Below are 17,746 nucleotides of genomic sequence, written 5' to 3'. Positions count from 1 at the left end.
CCTGCCTTAACTGCCCGGCCATTCCACTCTCCAATAATAATAATAATAACTAATAATAGTTAGTATTGGTATGCTGAGTTAGTATTGGTATTCTGAACATTGCCTCTAGAGCTTCTCAATTAAGACTCAACCATATGTTTGAAATTTTTAATGGTTTCTGTCCTGAATATTTAAATGACAATTTCACCAAATTATCCGATCTTCATCGTCACAATACAAGGGGCAGTATTTTTAACTTTCACGTTCCAAAGACCAAAGGCAAAATCACTTTTACTTTCTTTTATTCTGGAATCCATGATTGGAACAGTCTGCCTGATGCAATAGAAGCAATTTCAAATTACAACGCCTTCAAAATTCGAGTTAAGGAGCATCTCATGTCATGTCTCCCCTCACTAATCGGTTAATAAATTAATAATGACTATTTTAACTGCATAAGATCTCGGTTTTCGCCTCTGTTCTCTGGAATACTTTATTCTTGCTTGTTGATTTTTAACTCATTTTTCATGTCTATTTTTTTGGTGTCGTCTGTTTTGTGTATTTTGGGACCCCTCTGGAAATAAATCCTGTGTTGGGATTTAGAGGGTTATCCCAGATATCAACAATGATGACTTGCTTGTTTTCTCTTTTTTGTTTCTCTGTTTATTGTTGTTCCTATTTTGTGATGTTATTCTGTTGATATCAATTAAATCAAATCAAATCAAATAATTAATAATAATTTTAACACATTACAATAAAATTGACAAGAATACAAATTTGTAATATAAAACAGAAAGTTAAAAAATTATAGGAAGCTAAAATTCAGGGAAGCTAAAATGCAAAAAGCATATTTAGTGGAGGGGGTTGCTGAGCAGGCACCAGCCCCACCTTTTGGAAAGTAAAAGAAAAACAAAAGAAAGAAACAGAAAAAAAATTATAGGCCAGAATGCCTATGTTATTTTGGGTCTCCTGAAAAAACAACGTTCGCGGGACATGCTTCCGGACCCCCTAAGGTAGTGTTATCTCGATCGGCCCAACTTTCTCACCCCTTTCGTCACACTTTTTGACATCTCTGAATCTGCCCCTGATATTGCATCACAATAAAAGTTAAACTATAAAATTCATATTAGCAACTAACATCACACAATTCAGATCAGTCTGTGTCAAAACAAATAGTGGAAGTGGAGTATTAAAAATATGGGAACTAATATGGCCTGACATCATTCTTCATCGATAATTTGATGTACTTGGATTATTTATATAAAATTCTTTAATATTTTTTCATAAAATACACTCAAGACACTTTACACTCAGTTTCTTGTAATAAAGGCCAAAATGATGAAATGACTGTTTATGACATCTGTCCATCCATTTCTGTGGGAAAAATACATTGTTAACCTGCTGTTCTTTCTTTGAATAGTGGTAGTTTTAGATTGATAACATGCACTTGTACAGAACTTCCTATTGATCGTCCATAATTGGAATTGTTAATAAGCACGATTTTACAATTTCATTGTAATGAATTGCCTATAATATTGAAAACAAAAAATTGGTGTATGAATTTTAAAAAGTACAATGGAAGTGTCCCTCTATTAAATTTTATAACCTATTTTTACTTGTATTTGATAGTGATTATTATTCAAGGTTTAATTCAAAATTTGTGTAAGGCCGATGCAAAACTGATATTAAAAATGGATTCCACTTGTCCATTGTTCTCGTCTTTAATGTTCGCAAGGTGATTATGGGCAATATTTTTGAACTGAATTCTAGAAGTATATAATTGGCTTAAGAGAATATCTCTTTAGACCTAGTATTGAATTCATTATTGGCATAGACAAACAATTACTGTATATGAAATTAGTCTCAAAGTTCGTACTCATGCCATACTGTAGGACTCACAAGCCTACATGGATGTCTACAATTTTCAGAATAAGTAGACACTGCAAAGATCGAATCCCTTTTAAATGTATCTTCATAGCATTGTGAAACTTACTGCAGTTTAATATTTTAATGTTTTCCGTAAGTGCAATAGATAGATATTCTTCTATATTTGTAATATGTACTGTAGTTTAATAATTTAATGTTTTCGTAAGTGCAATTGATGTTTTATAATATTTGTATTCTTTATTCTTTGTATTATAATATTTACAATAATGTAGTAATAATGTAATTTTTTTGAATTGTATACTTGCTTAGTTTCTACTTTTGTAATAATCATCTCAATTCATTTTACTATGCCATGATGATTTAATAAAATATACCAGAATAAAAAAAATTGTGTGCTTGATGAATGCCAGTCAAGTTGCCCCTCCTTTTACCAACTCGCCTCCTACAAACTCCTCAGTAACTCGGCTAGAAAACTTTCCCCTACCAACCCGCCCCCTTGGGAAGTTGCCCCTTTAAGAAATCGACCCCCAACAAATGTAAAAGTTACCAATATGATTATTATACTGTATGTATATTTGATTCCTTTTCCTGAACAAAAACGCATTTTATGGTTGCCGATTTCACCAACCAAATTGTTCTTGTTCATTGTACACTGCCATCTATTGATAGCAAAATCATATTGTTAGTTTAATCGGAAATCTTAGAAACTTACCCCCTTTAAATGCAAATGTTTAACAAGAACGGAAAAGGTAAATTTCCATTGTTTTATACAGAGTGGCTATAGTTACACCATATAATAATATTTAAAAAAAAATTGTATTGGCAGTAGGATTTACTATGGATAGGTATAGTTTATGTGTTTTATGATTTCTATTTTACATTATTTGGTTGAGGTTATTAAAGTCAGGTGTTTGCTCGAATGAATATATTATTACTGTACAGTACCATAAAAATGGCTGTTTTTTAAAAATCTATTTGATGATCAAGATTAGTGAAATGCAGGGTTTGAATTTCCTTAAACTTCTCCATCAGCAAATAGTTGCTGTGGGCTATGGCTCTACTACTACAACAATTTATTTTTGTTCTACTGCAACAAGCTTTGTAAATTGTTTAAAGAATAGGCGTATTCTATAAATGTAAGTGTATAATTCATTGCTGGGTCAGGTGACTCAGTAGGGTCATTCCATATGAACTTAACCAAAGTTGAAAAATGTTTGCAGGTGACCGACTCCGATTTGGCTCAAATTTATTTTGGAGATACCTTTACATGAATAATGAACACATGCAAAATTCTAGACTTATACTCCAAGTGGTTTCGGAGATATGGCCCCACAAAAATAGGGTGCCATGCCCCTTTTCAGCTTGGCGAATCACAAACTTAAATTTATAGGGTTTTTGGAGGTCAATATCTTGGTAATGAGACAGAGGTAGGAGCTGAAATTTGGAACTCATGGTATTTCTGGCCCAGGCTTTCAGAATCTGCTGTCAGAATTGATCTATCTTTTTTCATTTTCAAGCAACTGCCCTCTCAAATGTGTATCTTTTTATAGGCGGAAATCTTTTAAATGCTTAAGAATTACCTTTGATACATCCTTTACATGGTATAATGTTAAATAAATTTTACCAAATTTTTCACTAGGGCAAGGTAAGCAAGGTAAATTCAATTATTGTAGTACAGTATGGTCAAATTGCGCAGTGCTAGCCAGAAATGTTCTGTACACTAATATAAGAACACCTGTTAATGATGTTATGGAATCACATAACTGGAAACCAGCAATGGGAACATAATTGTCTTATAATGACAATTAAATGCTTATCGGGCAATGTTCCAAAATACTAATAATACAAATTATTACATATTAATTGATGCTTATCATAACATAAATACAAGAAGTAAATTAACACTTCGATCCTGCCAAAATGGCAAAACTCTTTGGGAAAAAGAACTTTTTAAATGTCGCTCAGTTAAAGTATGGAACAATCTATCATCAGATATTCATAGCAATATTCATTCCCTTTCCTAATACAATCCTTTAAAAATCTCATTTAATTTACCCATATGTTTTTCTTTCCTGTTTCTTGATGGAATCCATGAAGGGGCTTTTTCTGATTTACAGCCACAGGCTATTTGTAATTGCAACATATTCAAACTCAAAATGGAACTCTTTGTTTTCAGGACAAAGCGAAGATGCTTGACGAAATAGTTGCTGCTGCTGACAAGGTGGTCAATTTAATTGACCAATCAGCATTAGTTTCTTATTATGCTATGAAGAATGATACACGCTCAGATGCTCAAGTCATCAAGTCGTAAGTTTACATATCATCTTTATCCCAATATGGGATAGATGATATCGAATCATCAAATCATTCTTTATGTAAAACAACAGAATGTATTCAATAATAATAATAATAGGATATCAGCGTGCTGAATATCATCTGTGATAATACAAGATATAACTTCTAATGAAATATGGATTACACTTACAATACTTATAGTGGTTTTTTTACCACAGAAAATATCATTAAAGGGATTTCCAGCCAATTCACAAACTACAAAAAAATCTGAAAAACAACATTAATAGTGGCCTTAATATTGACCTAGGCTTTCTTAGTCACAGTGGTTGGTGTAAAATGTAATTAGTTTATTTCTGTACATCATACCATTGCTAGTTGACTCTTCAGTAGTAGATTGTTTATCTATTGTTTGTGCTACTCTATCCATGCTCTATCACAGCACTTAAATTTCTTGTTTTAATTAATGGTCCCTACTTAATAGCTAATTTATGATAAGCCTAATTAGTTATGCATAAGTTATATTCACTGTTTGTTCATGTTACAATTCACACATGTGACGAAGCTGGCATTGACTGGCAGCAAAAGCTCGTGTCCAATCAAATTACATCTTTAAAGTTAGTCTGAGCGTGCTGCCTCTTCATTACTTGTTGAATATTAGATAAGTAATTTATTAATGGATATGTTTGTTGTTTTATCGATTTGAAAAAAGATAATAAAGTATAAAGATCTTAGGAAAAAAAACTATTTGTTCTTGAAGTGTTGTAAATGCGATTTGCTTTTGTGTCCTTTCCCACTTAATTTTGTGTATTGTATTCGTGTTCTGAATATCTTCCACCATTGTATATATTACAAACAAAGAGTAAGAATAAATAAATATTAAGCATTGTAATGTATATGTGGCAAAGACAAGCCAAACCAGTCACTCATCGCAAAAATCGATCTTTAGTTATTATTGTTAAATAGCAAAATGTGAGCTATAAAATGGTAAAACAATCATTAAAAAAAACTGACATTTCGTTATGAAGTTACAGGAGTTTAAACATTAGCTGTTTAAAGAACAATATTTTAGAAATCAGCCTTCAAAGTTTATGATTTTAGGCATTTCTCAGGCAGTCTCCAAATCATTAAAATACGTTGTTTTAAAATTGAAAATGGGAAAAATAACAACATAGCACGATGTATAGATATGTAAAGGTCAGCGTAGTTTAATAAAATAGATTTCATGTTGACATTTCAGCATGTTTTGGTCATTATCTCTGAAACAGGATTTGCGACGAGTAACTGGTTGGCTTGTCTTTGCCACATATAATAGTTAATTCTAAACATCATAGTTTTGATGTAAACATTAACATTTTTTTTACTATACTTGCTTACAGCGATATGGATAAGAAGAAAGGGTACCTTATCTCAGCTTTATGCATCAAAGGTAGTGCGATAGCCGATATGATCTTAGCCAATCGGAAGGCAGGGAATGGTGTCACATCTTCTAACAGTTGCGATAAACAGCAGGCTGTTAATGAAATTTTCAATGAAGTACAGAAGTGGGCGGATGCTGAAGATAAGAAGGTAGGTATTATGAAGGAAATTATAAAGCCAGATGAAATTATACAAAAAATTCCCATCCATTCTAATTCAATATTGTCGAGCATGAGCGCTCCCCCTGGCCCCAATATATCTAGTTGAATAACCTGCATGACTAGAAACGCTTCACTTGAAACAGTGGAAGTTGTACTTGAAAAAAGATGTATGTAGCATGAAATTTGCAAGTAAAAACTGTCAATTTATAAAAGTAAGGGGAATAATAAACATGTAGTGACGTCATCCCTGCAATACCAATGTTATTGGCCGATCCCTCACAGTTGACGCTTGGCTTGATTTTTTATAGGTTTGCGTGCAAAAAAAATTCATCATTTTTACGTCAAGATATCATGCACCGCGATGAAAGTTGAATTGTAATTGAAAATTACTTTCTTTAAACAAGGTTAATTAGAACCCGAAGAAAGTTAATTTAAATTTAATATTAAGCAGGGAACAGTTAAATTAAACTGTTCCCTGATATCAAGTATGAACAATTAAGCAATTCCTTGAATCAATGAACCCTAATAAACTAAACAAACTGAACGTTTAATAGGAATATTCTAGACCTATTTTAAAGATGCAAGGAACGAAATTAGATGTAGGCAGGAGGCGGCAGAGGCCATCTACTACTAGCCTAGGCTGCAGCTTAGCGTAGTTATGAAATCATCCCACAATCTTTACCTGTCTGCACCAACCAAAAAGTTAGTGACAGTGACTGTATTCTCTCTCGAATGCTTTAAAAAATGTTTATTTTTTTGACAAATGTGAAACATTATAAACAATTTCTTCTAACACAATGCAAATTATATAATAGATTCATTGTATTCGTAATGTACTGCTGATGTGTAGTTAACGCTTACTGCAAGAACACAAATCAGCATATGCACGGATAAATGTGAATCTCAGATAAGATATTAAAATGCATACTCCAAGTATCGAAATGCACGCCATCATGTCGGGATTCAATATTTCGACATTAATTATGTCATCATCTGGAATGTTGATGATTCCTGATGGTGATATAATTAATGTTGAATTATTGAATCCCGACACAATGGCGTGCATTTCGATACTTGGAGTATGTATTATACTATCCTATAGCAACAGATGACTGCTATAACAGTTTGTTATCAAAACTAACATGAAAAGATGGAAAATTATTATACATAGGCTAGATTTAATGCATTCAAAAATTTGTTCAAGCATTAATCTATTACCTTCGTATAATAATTTTCCTATAGTGTACTATGCGGAGCTCTACTAATTGCTTATTAGTATAGCACCTGACTATAAGATTTGTATGCACTTAAGGAGAGAATATCTCAATTGTTAAAGACTTATATGAACCCTAGAAACATACATGGGATGTGTGCCAAAATCTCTACCTTGACAAACAGCCCGAAAATATCCTCACCCATTTTTAAATGATCACGCTCCTTTTTGGAAATGGAAATGCTACTTTAAACAGTAGGCTAGACATTATGAACATATTGAAAACAAGGGGATCAATTTTCACAGTCACACCTTAATCACAAGTTCCGTTCGTATGTAAATTAGGTTAAATATACAAAAAATAGGGACCATGCCCCCCTTTTTTGACTTGAAGGTGCTATTTTAAACAGTAGGCTAGACAATCTGAGCATATTGAAAACCATGATTTTCTTTTATAAATGAACACATATAATGAGGGATAATATTTCAGAAATCACACTGTGGTCACATACATTTGCAAATTAGCTTAAAAAATATACAAAAAAGATAGGGGATACGACTCTTCCTTATTTGAAGCCCTATTAACAGTAGACTGGACAGTCTGAACATTTTTTTTCTTTTATAATTAAACACATGATAAGTGGATGAAATTTCAAAAGTCATACCATGATGGTCATATGTCTTCTTCATATTCAAATTAACTTAAAATAGAGGGCACGCCAATTTTAATATTTAAGTGCTACTTGAAACAGTCGGCTGAACAAACTGAACGTTTTTTTTTAACATGAAGAAGACATGATGTGGCAATGGTGTGACTTCTGAAATTGTATCCACTCATCATGTGTTCATTTATGAAAGAAAATCTTGTTTGCTTATCAAAATTCAGATGTCTAGCACACTGTTTAAATTGGCACTTCAAATTTTAAAAGGGGAATGGCCCCTATTTTTTTGGCATATTTTAGCTAATTTGAATATGAACGAGGCATGTGACCACAGTGTGATTTCTGAAATGTTATTCCCTCATATGTATTAATTTATACAAGAAAAACCTTTGTCTGCAATATGTTTTGATTGTCCAGCCTATTGTTTAAAATAGCACTTCCAGTTAAAAGGGGGCATAACTCATATTTTTTTTTTGTATATTTAAGCTAATTTGCCCACTATTTAAAGTAGCACATCCAGTAAAAATGGGCGTATCCCCTATTTTGCACATTTAAGCTAATTTCCATATGAATGGGACTTGTGGTTAAGGTGAGATTTTAAAAATTTATCTCATCATATGTGTTCTTTTATAAAAGAAAACCCCTTGTTTTCAGTATGTTCATAATGTCTAATTCCCACTGTTTAAAGTAGCACTTCCAATGAAAAGGGGGTGTGACCCTATATTTTTTGCATATTTGAGCTAATTTGCTTATGAACAGGACATGTGACCACAGTGTGATTTCTGAAATGTTATCCCCTCATCATTTGTGTTCATTTCTAAAAGAAAAACCTTGTTTTCAATGTCTAGCCTACTGTTGAAATTGCATTTCCGATGAAAAAGGGGCGTGGCCATTTAAAAAAGAGTGTGGTCATTTCTGGGCTGTTCATTTTTGCAATTGTGGGACACATACCGTGTAGTTCTTAGGGTTCGTATTAGTGTATAACAGTTGAGATATTCTCCTAAATTAATTGCATACAAATCATAATAAGGTCCTAGGCTACATATGTATTTTAAAAATTTATAGGTGTAATTTTGCCCTACTCAGTACGTTTAATAACAATTGCGAAAAATCGCAAGTTGTTCTCGGGTGAGACTCGAACCCACGATCTCCAGATCACTAGCCTGGCATCATACCTCTAGACAACCGAGCTTGCGCCTGATGGCCAAGGTATTTTAAAAATTAATTGTTTTTTTTTTCGGATTTCTAGGTTATAGGATTCACTCTTAAACATGCAATGGTTCATGAATATTATGGTAGGCAGCTAAAGCTACTCACTAAATCTCAGGATGAAAGCAGGGGCAGTAAGGAACAAGACAAGAGATTTATAGAGGTGAGTTTTATTAATATAGCACTGTCTTTAATAAAAGTTTTCAAAAATTGCAATAATGAATTTCCAGAAGCTAAAAATAATAATTTAGGGCACACACCTGTACACAGTAACTAAGACTAATTTACCAAACTGAGCAATGCTGTTCAGATTTGCTGAAAAAATAGTAATTCAGGTCTTCCCCCAATTAAAGCTTTTGGGTTCAGGGTTTCTAATAGTCTTAAGCAGCTTTGGTCTCTAATTAGAACAATAAAGAATAAAGACATTTGTTTATTTGGGACCACAGAAAAGTGGTTTTTAATTGGAGTTGGCTTTATTCTGAGGGAAACTTGTATTGTAAGAAATATATCAAATGTACATCATCTAAACATCAAAATATTTTTCCCCGGGCAAATGAAGATATGAGAATGGTTTGTAGCTTAATTTTATTATCACATTGTCTGTTATTTTAAGTACTGATTTACCACATTTATTTTATGTGTTTTGGTTTCAGATATATAAGCAGCTTGGCTGGCATCACTTACAGCGATACATGGAGAATGTATTACCTGTCAAGTACCCACACGATTACATTCCATTCTAAATGCCTTTCAGAGTGACAACAATAATGTTACAAACTGGTGTCACAAAAAACAAGCCAAAAATGCTGCATGATAATGGAAATCATAAACAGGTTTTGTAATGCCAGGTTTCACATAATCACTACATACCATTGAAAGCAATTATATGGAAACGATTGATATTGGTGAGTGCGTCAACTACTGACTATTACAGGTCAAAACCCACCTTGAGGGGGTTGTTCATACACTTCTTATATGTTTGTACACAGGCTATTGCTTATTCACAAAAAAGTACATTGTTTGACCAAAACTAGAATATTTCTTTTAGTTTTATCTTTTAACTTATTTTAAAATTACTTTTCACTTACAAAGAACAAATATATTTGATATTCAGAGACTTTTTATCAAAAGCGGTATCATCGCACAAGACAATCAAGTTTGATAATCGTTAAACAGATGGAATTAGGGAATTTGGCGGAAGATTCGTAAGTCATTTGTCAGTTGTAATTCGCCGCCGACAATTCTTACTAGTCGAACCTTGTTTCATAAAGGAAAATTGATAGAAGCCCTTGACCACACCCAAGGTACAAAATAATATCATTGAATTTAAAATAAAACTGAAATATTCATTTAAAATGTCATCCTATCTAATAAAAAAAAAATGTTGGAAAAATCCTGGAATGGGGTACATGGATGCTATATGTAAAAATATCTATTAAAAGATCAACACACAATGATCAACTAACATTCAAATTAGGTCTGGCATATTTCCAATTAATTTTGAAATTTTGTTACGCCAAAAAAAACAAAAAAACATTCATGATATGTTGTTTAATATACTTCTATAGTATTCAAAGAATTGAGTAAGATGATTGAAGAACAGCCCTATGGTATTTGTTTTATTGGCATTTTAAAATATCATATTTGTGTAGAAGTGGTGTAGAAATTAAAGTGTATATATTGTATGCAGGCATTGAAAATTAGGTGTACACAGTTGATACCATTATTGAATGCAATTGAACTGCTTTTTGATTGTGTGCAAGAAACAAGAAAATTGAAAAAAAAAAAAACAACAAATGGTAATTATTAATGTATAAAATTGAATCTCAGGGGTCTTGGAAAATATGTATTATATATATACCTGTCTCTGTAGGACCAATTTTATACAGTTTATAGAACAAGCAAAGTCACATAATTAATTAAGAATAGGTTGATGTATTTTTTAAATTATTCAAACTCTGTGTGTGTGACATAATAGGACTGGAAAAACAGGAAGCTTGTCTCACACTGCCATTGTTAGTGGTAACATCACCAGATCTAGGACCCATTGCGTGTGGGTCATTGCATTAGGTATTGAATCGATATGTTTACCCAGCTTTACGGTTTCCGGTTTTTGTGTGTGTGACATAATAGGACTGGAAAAACAGGAAGTTTGTCTCACACTGCCATTGTTAGTGGTAACACCACCAGATCTAGGACCCATTGCGTGCGAGTCATTGCATTCGGTATTGAATTGATATGTTTATCCTGCTTTACGGTTTCCGGTTTTTGTTCACTTTCACATTAACAGGAGGGTTCTGCCATGATTCGTAATAATGCCTTATTTTTGAGATTTGTTTCTTAGGGGCATCCTCATTCTATTGATGTAATCTATTATGAATTGATCAAATACCTCCAAAAAATGTTTAGAAATATGACATTATTATGAGAGTTATGCATTATATCCATTCACGTCCACCAAAGCAAAAAAGTATGGAAGAGTGCATTATATCCACCAAGCATTGAATCAATCACAGAAGACAATTATGCATATTTAATTACTTTCCTAGTTGTTGGAAAAGCATAATACCAAGTTTGTATTTGGTCAGGGTAAAATTATTAAAAGAAGAACGCATTGAATAAGTTGCAATATGACTGTAATATTGAATATTATAAAAGAATTCAACAAACTTAACACGCATACATATTAAACTTATACTGTATACTGTAGGCTTTACTTAGAATATTTAAGTCAATGCTTAGAATTCGGAAGTAACATCTATGCTAAATTTACACTTAACATTATTTTTACTATTTAATTGAGTGCACTTCCTTATAATTTAAGGAAATGCAAATTTATATGGGCCTGAAGAGGTGTGTTTAGAAGTTGGGTATTTTTTTGTTTATTAAAATAAACGGTGGGTATTCTTCACAGTGAATTTAAATAAACTGATCATTTATATTGTATAAACTTGCTATACAATAATGTTGTTTGTTCTTTCTGTAGTGGTTACTGATAGTATCAAATATACATTTTACAGTGTACCATACTTACTATTTTAAGGGCAATACAAATTTAGTAAATCAGATCAGACAGTTGTTTCAGTCTTTTATGAGTGTGAAAGAAATAATGTTGACAAATAATATATAGAAAAACCATTAAAACTTTTTTCTGTTTGTTTTGTTTTATGTTATTTTGGACATATAATGAAATTTAAACCCCTAAAGTGTGGTGAAAATCACATTTACACAAACAAATCAATAGAATAAATTTTCATTAAAAAAAAAAGGCTAAGAAGAAATGTATTTTGCTCAATATCCGAAACTATTATGGCTTATGCGTTATTCCGAATCACAGCAGTATTTTAGTGCGTTATGCGTGTTGTAAACTTGCTGTGTTAAAGAACCCAGTCTTATGAATTGATAAGTGTAGCTATAAATAACCTTATTATTTATTATGAAGTAGGCCTACCTTTGTTTATGGATGAATAATGTTTAAGTCACTTTGGCAACACTCGATAAATTATTCAGATATTATTATATATATATATATTTATATATATATATATATATATATATAATATAAATTTTGAAAGGCAAATGGGAAAAACCCATAAAACAGCAAACGGCCAAGATGTGTATAAGAGACAGACCATTGGTCGAACAAATATGAAGGACTGAAGCGAAATGTCTGTCACTCAACAATTCCATTGTTTCTCTAGATGTGTATAAGAGACAGATATATATATAGAACCTTCACACAATGATAATGAGCCAATTTGTAGTTAGAACATACGCATGCTCATATTCAAGGTCAAATGATGTCAATCGACACATAAACCTATTTTGTGTGTATGATGTTTATGTCGATTGTTGATCTTGATATAAGCATGTGCAGTTCTAACTATGAATTGGCTTATGATGATATCACAATTAATGTGATTAATGTGGAAACTATCACTTTATCCAGCCAATTATGTCGGGGAATACCAACATTGCCCAAGCCTTTTAATTTTTTCTATTTTATAGTTTGAAGTTTCCATATTCTTTCCTAATTGGGTCTACGGTGACACTTTATTTTAGTAAAATATTTTATGTTTAAATAGAACATTTCAAAATTTGGGGAAAAAAAGCATTTTGGTAAATATGATAGAACTGTTTCCTGATGATGCACGCACAATGTGCAACTTTGTTTACTTGGCAGTGGCAGATCCAGGAATTTGAAATAAAGAGGGCCCCAAATTACAGATGGAGGATCTATACTACCTCAGACGTCCCACCATGGTTTGGGCTGAGGTACGAAATCTTTATTATTTTATGGCACCTCTAGATGGCAGGAAAAGGCATTCTTAGGCTTAAAATTTGAGTAGAATCTTCTTCTTTATTTTTCAAACTTTTTTTTTTAAATTTTGAAAAATTCAGGGGGGGGGGGGCGCCCACGCGGCCGGCTGGGCTTCACCCTTAAATCCGCCTATGCTTGGAAAAGAGATTGTAGTGGATGCCACTCCGATACGTACATTCAAAGCCGCATTTTATCTTATCTACCCATGTAGCCTGTGTATTCTTTGATAGGGTGATAAACTAGTAATTGTTTTTATGGGCCTTAGCACAACCTTTTTTCAATGTTTACAATAGTCTACCAGAAACACGTATTCCATTGGACAAGATTGCAGCATTTATGATCTAAATATAAACCTAATTATGTGTTAAACAACATACTAAATGTTTACCAAAGTAGGACCAACATAAAGGTGGTTTTTATAACCAAAAGTGTAGCACTATCAGTAGACTTATTAAAATGATGTTTATTACATGCTATATCATCAACAATAACATACGTTACCGTGTGTTTAACATGTTACTTTTCACAACGTAGTATTCCTTTCAACTAGGCCTAAGCTATTGCCTGAAATTTTCAATTTAAAATTTAATTACAAATATCAACTATTTTGTTAACTAAATATAGTCGAGACACAACCTATAATAAATACTTACCAAATTGCTTCACTTTAATGATGGGCGTAGGACTAGCATTCGAGGGAAACACAAAGTTGGTAAACACGAGGTTCTGGGTGTCAATTGCTCAATGTCCTCTATATTATTTCATTAATATGCAGGCCCGTAACTAGGATTTTTTTTTTGGGGGGGGGGGTTCAAATTTGGAAAAAGTGGAGCCTTTTGAAGATGTTAACGACCAACCAATTGCGCTGACCACATAAATAACAGATCCATCTTGAAACTTGTATTAAAAGTTGCTACTGTCTATAAAGATTATTTAAACAGGATTGTTTTTTTTTTGTTGTTTTTTTTAAGTTTAAGCAACCTTTTTTAGAGATTTTTTTTTGCCATCCAAGCGGAGCCAGCTAGCAAACGGCGGGGTTCGTCCGAACCCCCCGAACCCCCCCCCCCCCTGGTTACGGGCCTGATATGGATTAATATTCCATAACGTAACGTAGGTTACTGTAACGTACATTAACTTTCTAATTACAATTACTAATTAAACATGATTACTGAACACAAATGATGATTTACTGACGCTGTATCCATGATTATTACTTAACTACTTCTCACGTTTAGTTTGGTTCAAATTCTTGAACTGATGTATGAAGAAATCAGGTAACGTATGTTTCACTGCTTAAAAGCGACAATCAAAATGTCAAGTTTAGGACCATATTTTGCATAGAAGACTATTATACTTTTCCGAATAAACAATACAGTATTCATAACATCTTATACTAAGCAAATATTTGCTATTACATTAAAGTTTTGCTGCAATAATATATGTTTTTCCTGGCAAATATGATTATGTAACGTAAATTACGTGCATTTGGCGACACTTTACCATAACCATACTACAAAACTTGAAGTAAAAATTGACAACCTTCCAACCAGCTAACAAATCGGTAACTATAAGCCCTTTGGTACACAGCATTTTTTGAAAGGCAGATTTGCTAAGACGGTATTTTTTATTTGGCGACAGACGAATTTTGCATACTCATGACTATAAATATCGTCCTAACTCTGTTGTTAGTTATCAAATCTCCATGAAATTTGATACACTTTTATAATATATTATGGCCTTTTGAATTTTAGTAACACTTTCCACATTATTCCACACGCACGTTTGAAAGTATAGAGAAATGCTTACTGAATGAAGTTTTTAACATATACAGTACTCTCATCAGTAGCATTTAAATGTAGAATGGAACTAGAAATGCATACTGATGTAGAACTTCTTTATTATACTCGAAGTAGCAGAGTTGCTATATAGGACAAATACAAGTCCTAGGCCCTACTCAGGGGTGGCGCCAGGATTTGCTCGACCCGGGGCCAACGATCCCCGACGAGGGGCTGATCCCCGACGAGAACAACGTTGGCGTGGTCGGGCGTCGCTCAAATTTTTTTTTTAATCCGAATCCTTCAAAGTTTCAAGTGATGCGCATCCATTTCCTGCGAAATGTGCCACAATTTGAGCCACTTCAAATGAATGGTGTTATTCTTGAGGAATCACAAAGTGTAAAACTTCTTGGCGTCCATCTTCAAAGTGACCTCAAGTGGACGTACATGCAAATTATGGATGTTGTGTCCAAGGCATCACGTAGGCTTTATATGTTGTATATTTTGAAGCGATATGATACCTCAACTGATGATCTTATTTTTACCTTTAATATGTATATTCGTCCCATTTTAGAATATGCCAGTTCTCTTTGGTATTCTTCAATTTGTTCAAAAACGAGCAGTTAAAATTATAATTGGATATCGGAATTATGATAGTTATGTGAATTCTCTTGATGTACTGAATTTAAGTACGTTGCATCAGAGACGAATTATTAATCTCTTAAATTTTTGGAAAGAATCTGCTATCATCAGAACGCTTTAAGGAATGGATCCCAGTAAGAAAAGAACCAATAAGATCACTTCGAAAGGTTAATCGGTATTTTGTACCACGCTGTCGAACAAAAAGATTGCATGGTCAACTATTCCAAGTGTTATTGGACTGTTAAATAAAGATTAATTTGGATAATTGGCAATGTACTTCCTAAATTGAACTGGTTTTGTTTTGTTTATTGATTTTTTAATGTGTAATGTAATTGTTCGAATAGGGCTATGACTGTTAACTGTTTTAATGAAATTTGTATATATTAATAACTTTCTAAAAAAAATTGATTGATTATTATTTAATCAATTTATGCTGATTGAAATTTTTTTTAAATTGATTTCAAGCCTTTTTATACCTGAATAAATAAATAAATAAATAAATAAAAAATTTATAAATCAAAATCATCAGAGCTATGCTACACGATGTATTATTATGTCCTTTATTCGAACGCTGTATTTACGTTTCTTTGATGATTTATGTATATGTATATGCTGTCTCTTATACACATCTAGATGTGTATAAGAGACAGATTGTAAGCGATACCGGCAACGGCCAGAATCAACAACCAAACACGGTCGGCTACAAAGCCAACGACGTTACCGACTGTTTTAAGTAGAAAGCTTACAACAGCTCCGATAATTCCGGGTAACGCCAAAAGAGCATTATCACCGAGCTTTTTCAGGATTTCGGCAAAGTTTTTCAGGTATTTTTTAAGCCATCCATCAGGTTTCCCAGGATCCGGTGTCGGGTTAGGAGACGGGCCAGGATCCGGAGACGGTTCGGGGCCTGGAGGAGGAGAAGTCGAGCTTCCTCCGGTAAATATCGCGATCAACGACGCAATGATCGAACCCATAGCCGTGATAATACTAGCGATAGTTATCCCTTGCTCACGAAACAAAATCTTTAATCTATCTCTCAGTCGTAAATCACCGCCCAACATTCTACCAATGGTACCTTGTATCGCCCTGACTTGATTCTTTGCCCTACCCGTATTAGTTTCTACAATTTGCAATATACCATCCCTTTCTATTTGCAAGTCTCGTATACGAGCATCGAGTTGTTTCAGCTCTTCAGACGTTGAGCCTCGTTTATTCATCTCCCGCCATTCTCGTTTGAGTCCCGCTATTTTAACGTCAATCTTTCTGAGGTTTGACAGAGAAAGCGCGAGTTGCTCTCTGACCGTAGTCATTGCATTCATAATACCCTCGATTTCTCTAGCTTGAATATCTGTTTGAACACCTTGACTCGTAGTAGGTTGAGGCAATGTCTCGCCCCCATCGGCACCTTGATTCGTAGTAGGTTGAGGCAATGTCTCGCCCCCATCGACACGACTCGTAGTAAACGATGTCTCGGATACTTGGTCTACGATATCGTCCAACACCTCAGCCGTTTCTGTCGGAGTTAAATCTGGTAATGGAATCTCTTCCACTTGTTCGAATACCTCTTTAAGAGCTTGTTTCGAACCGCTAGCTCGACTACCCGTAGTATAATCCCCGGCAATGTATTTTTGTATTTCTGCGGCGCTTATTCTGGTCGTCGAGAGTTGGCGAAATTTTGTCGGATCGTTTGCGTAGGTTAACGGTATTTCTTTGCCGTTGTTATTTATAAAAAACAATGCGTCTTGCTCCATCTCGTTTGTCCTGATTATAAATCTAGATTTGTCGGCCAGTATAACGTCGTTTAATCCAGCTCCTCCTTCTTTTTTAGATTTCTTAAGAAAATCCTCGTACGATTCCAGCGCCATGTCTAGTCTAAGACGATAGGCTCGATCTCTGTTAAGAGACTCTGTGACTCGTTCTCTATAGACGGTTCCGTAATTTGGAAGGTCCCTATAGGGATCCGATTCTCTATCCTCATCAAACTCGAAATCATCATCGTCAGCGTTTACGCGACCTTCGGTAAAATCTTCCATTCCTATTTCTTCCGCCATTTTATTATAGAGCGCAAACAATTAACGGATTAAAAAAAGTTGCCGTATAAAAAATGTATCACGAAATAAGCGCCAATAGATCGGTCAAGACCAAAAATACCGACCACAGAAACGACAGACGCGTCTTTACCACGGTCA

The 17,746-nt window shown here is 33.7% G+C and overlaps 1 protein-coding gene across 2 annotated transcripts in view; it reads left to right on the top strand.

Annotated features, from left to right (window-relative positions):
• The window catches only part of LOC117100714 (tripeptidyl-peptidase 2-like), a 38,249-nt gene extending 26,286 nt beyond the window's left edge, over positions 1-11,963 (top strand). For both annotated transcript variants that reach the window (XM_033240503.1, XM_033240502.1), the window contains 4 exons: positions 4,040-4,170; positions 5,535-5,724; positions 8,860-8,982; positions 9,473-11,963. In XM_033240503.1, coding sequence (XP_033096394.1) covers positions 4,040-4,170; positions 5,535-5,724; positions 8,860-8,982; positions 9,473-9,562 — 534 coding nt within the window. In that variant the 3' untranslated portion in view covers positions 9,563-11,963. The remainder of the gene's footprint in view (positions 1-4,039; positions 4,171-5,534; positions 5,725-8,859; positions 8,983-9,472) is intronic.
• Positions 11,964-17,746: the final 5,783 nt, after the last annotated feature.

Source organism: Anneissia japonica, unplaced genomic scaffold (assembly GCF_011630105.1).
Source record: "Anneissia japonica isolate Jap-2015-1 unplaced genomic scaffold, ASM1163010v1 scaffold1430_len515961_cov162, whole genome shotgun sequence".
In the NCBI taxonomy this organism is placed as follows: Eukaryota; Metazoa; Echinodermata; class Crinoidea; order Comatulida; family Comatulidae; genus Anneissia; species Anneissia japonica.
This window is presented reverse-complemented; position numbering and strand designations above follow the sequence as displayed.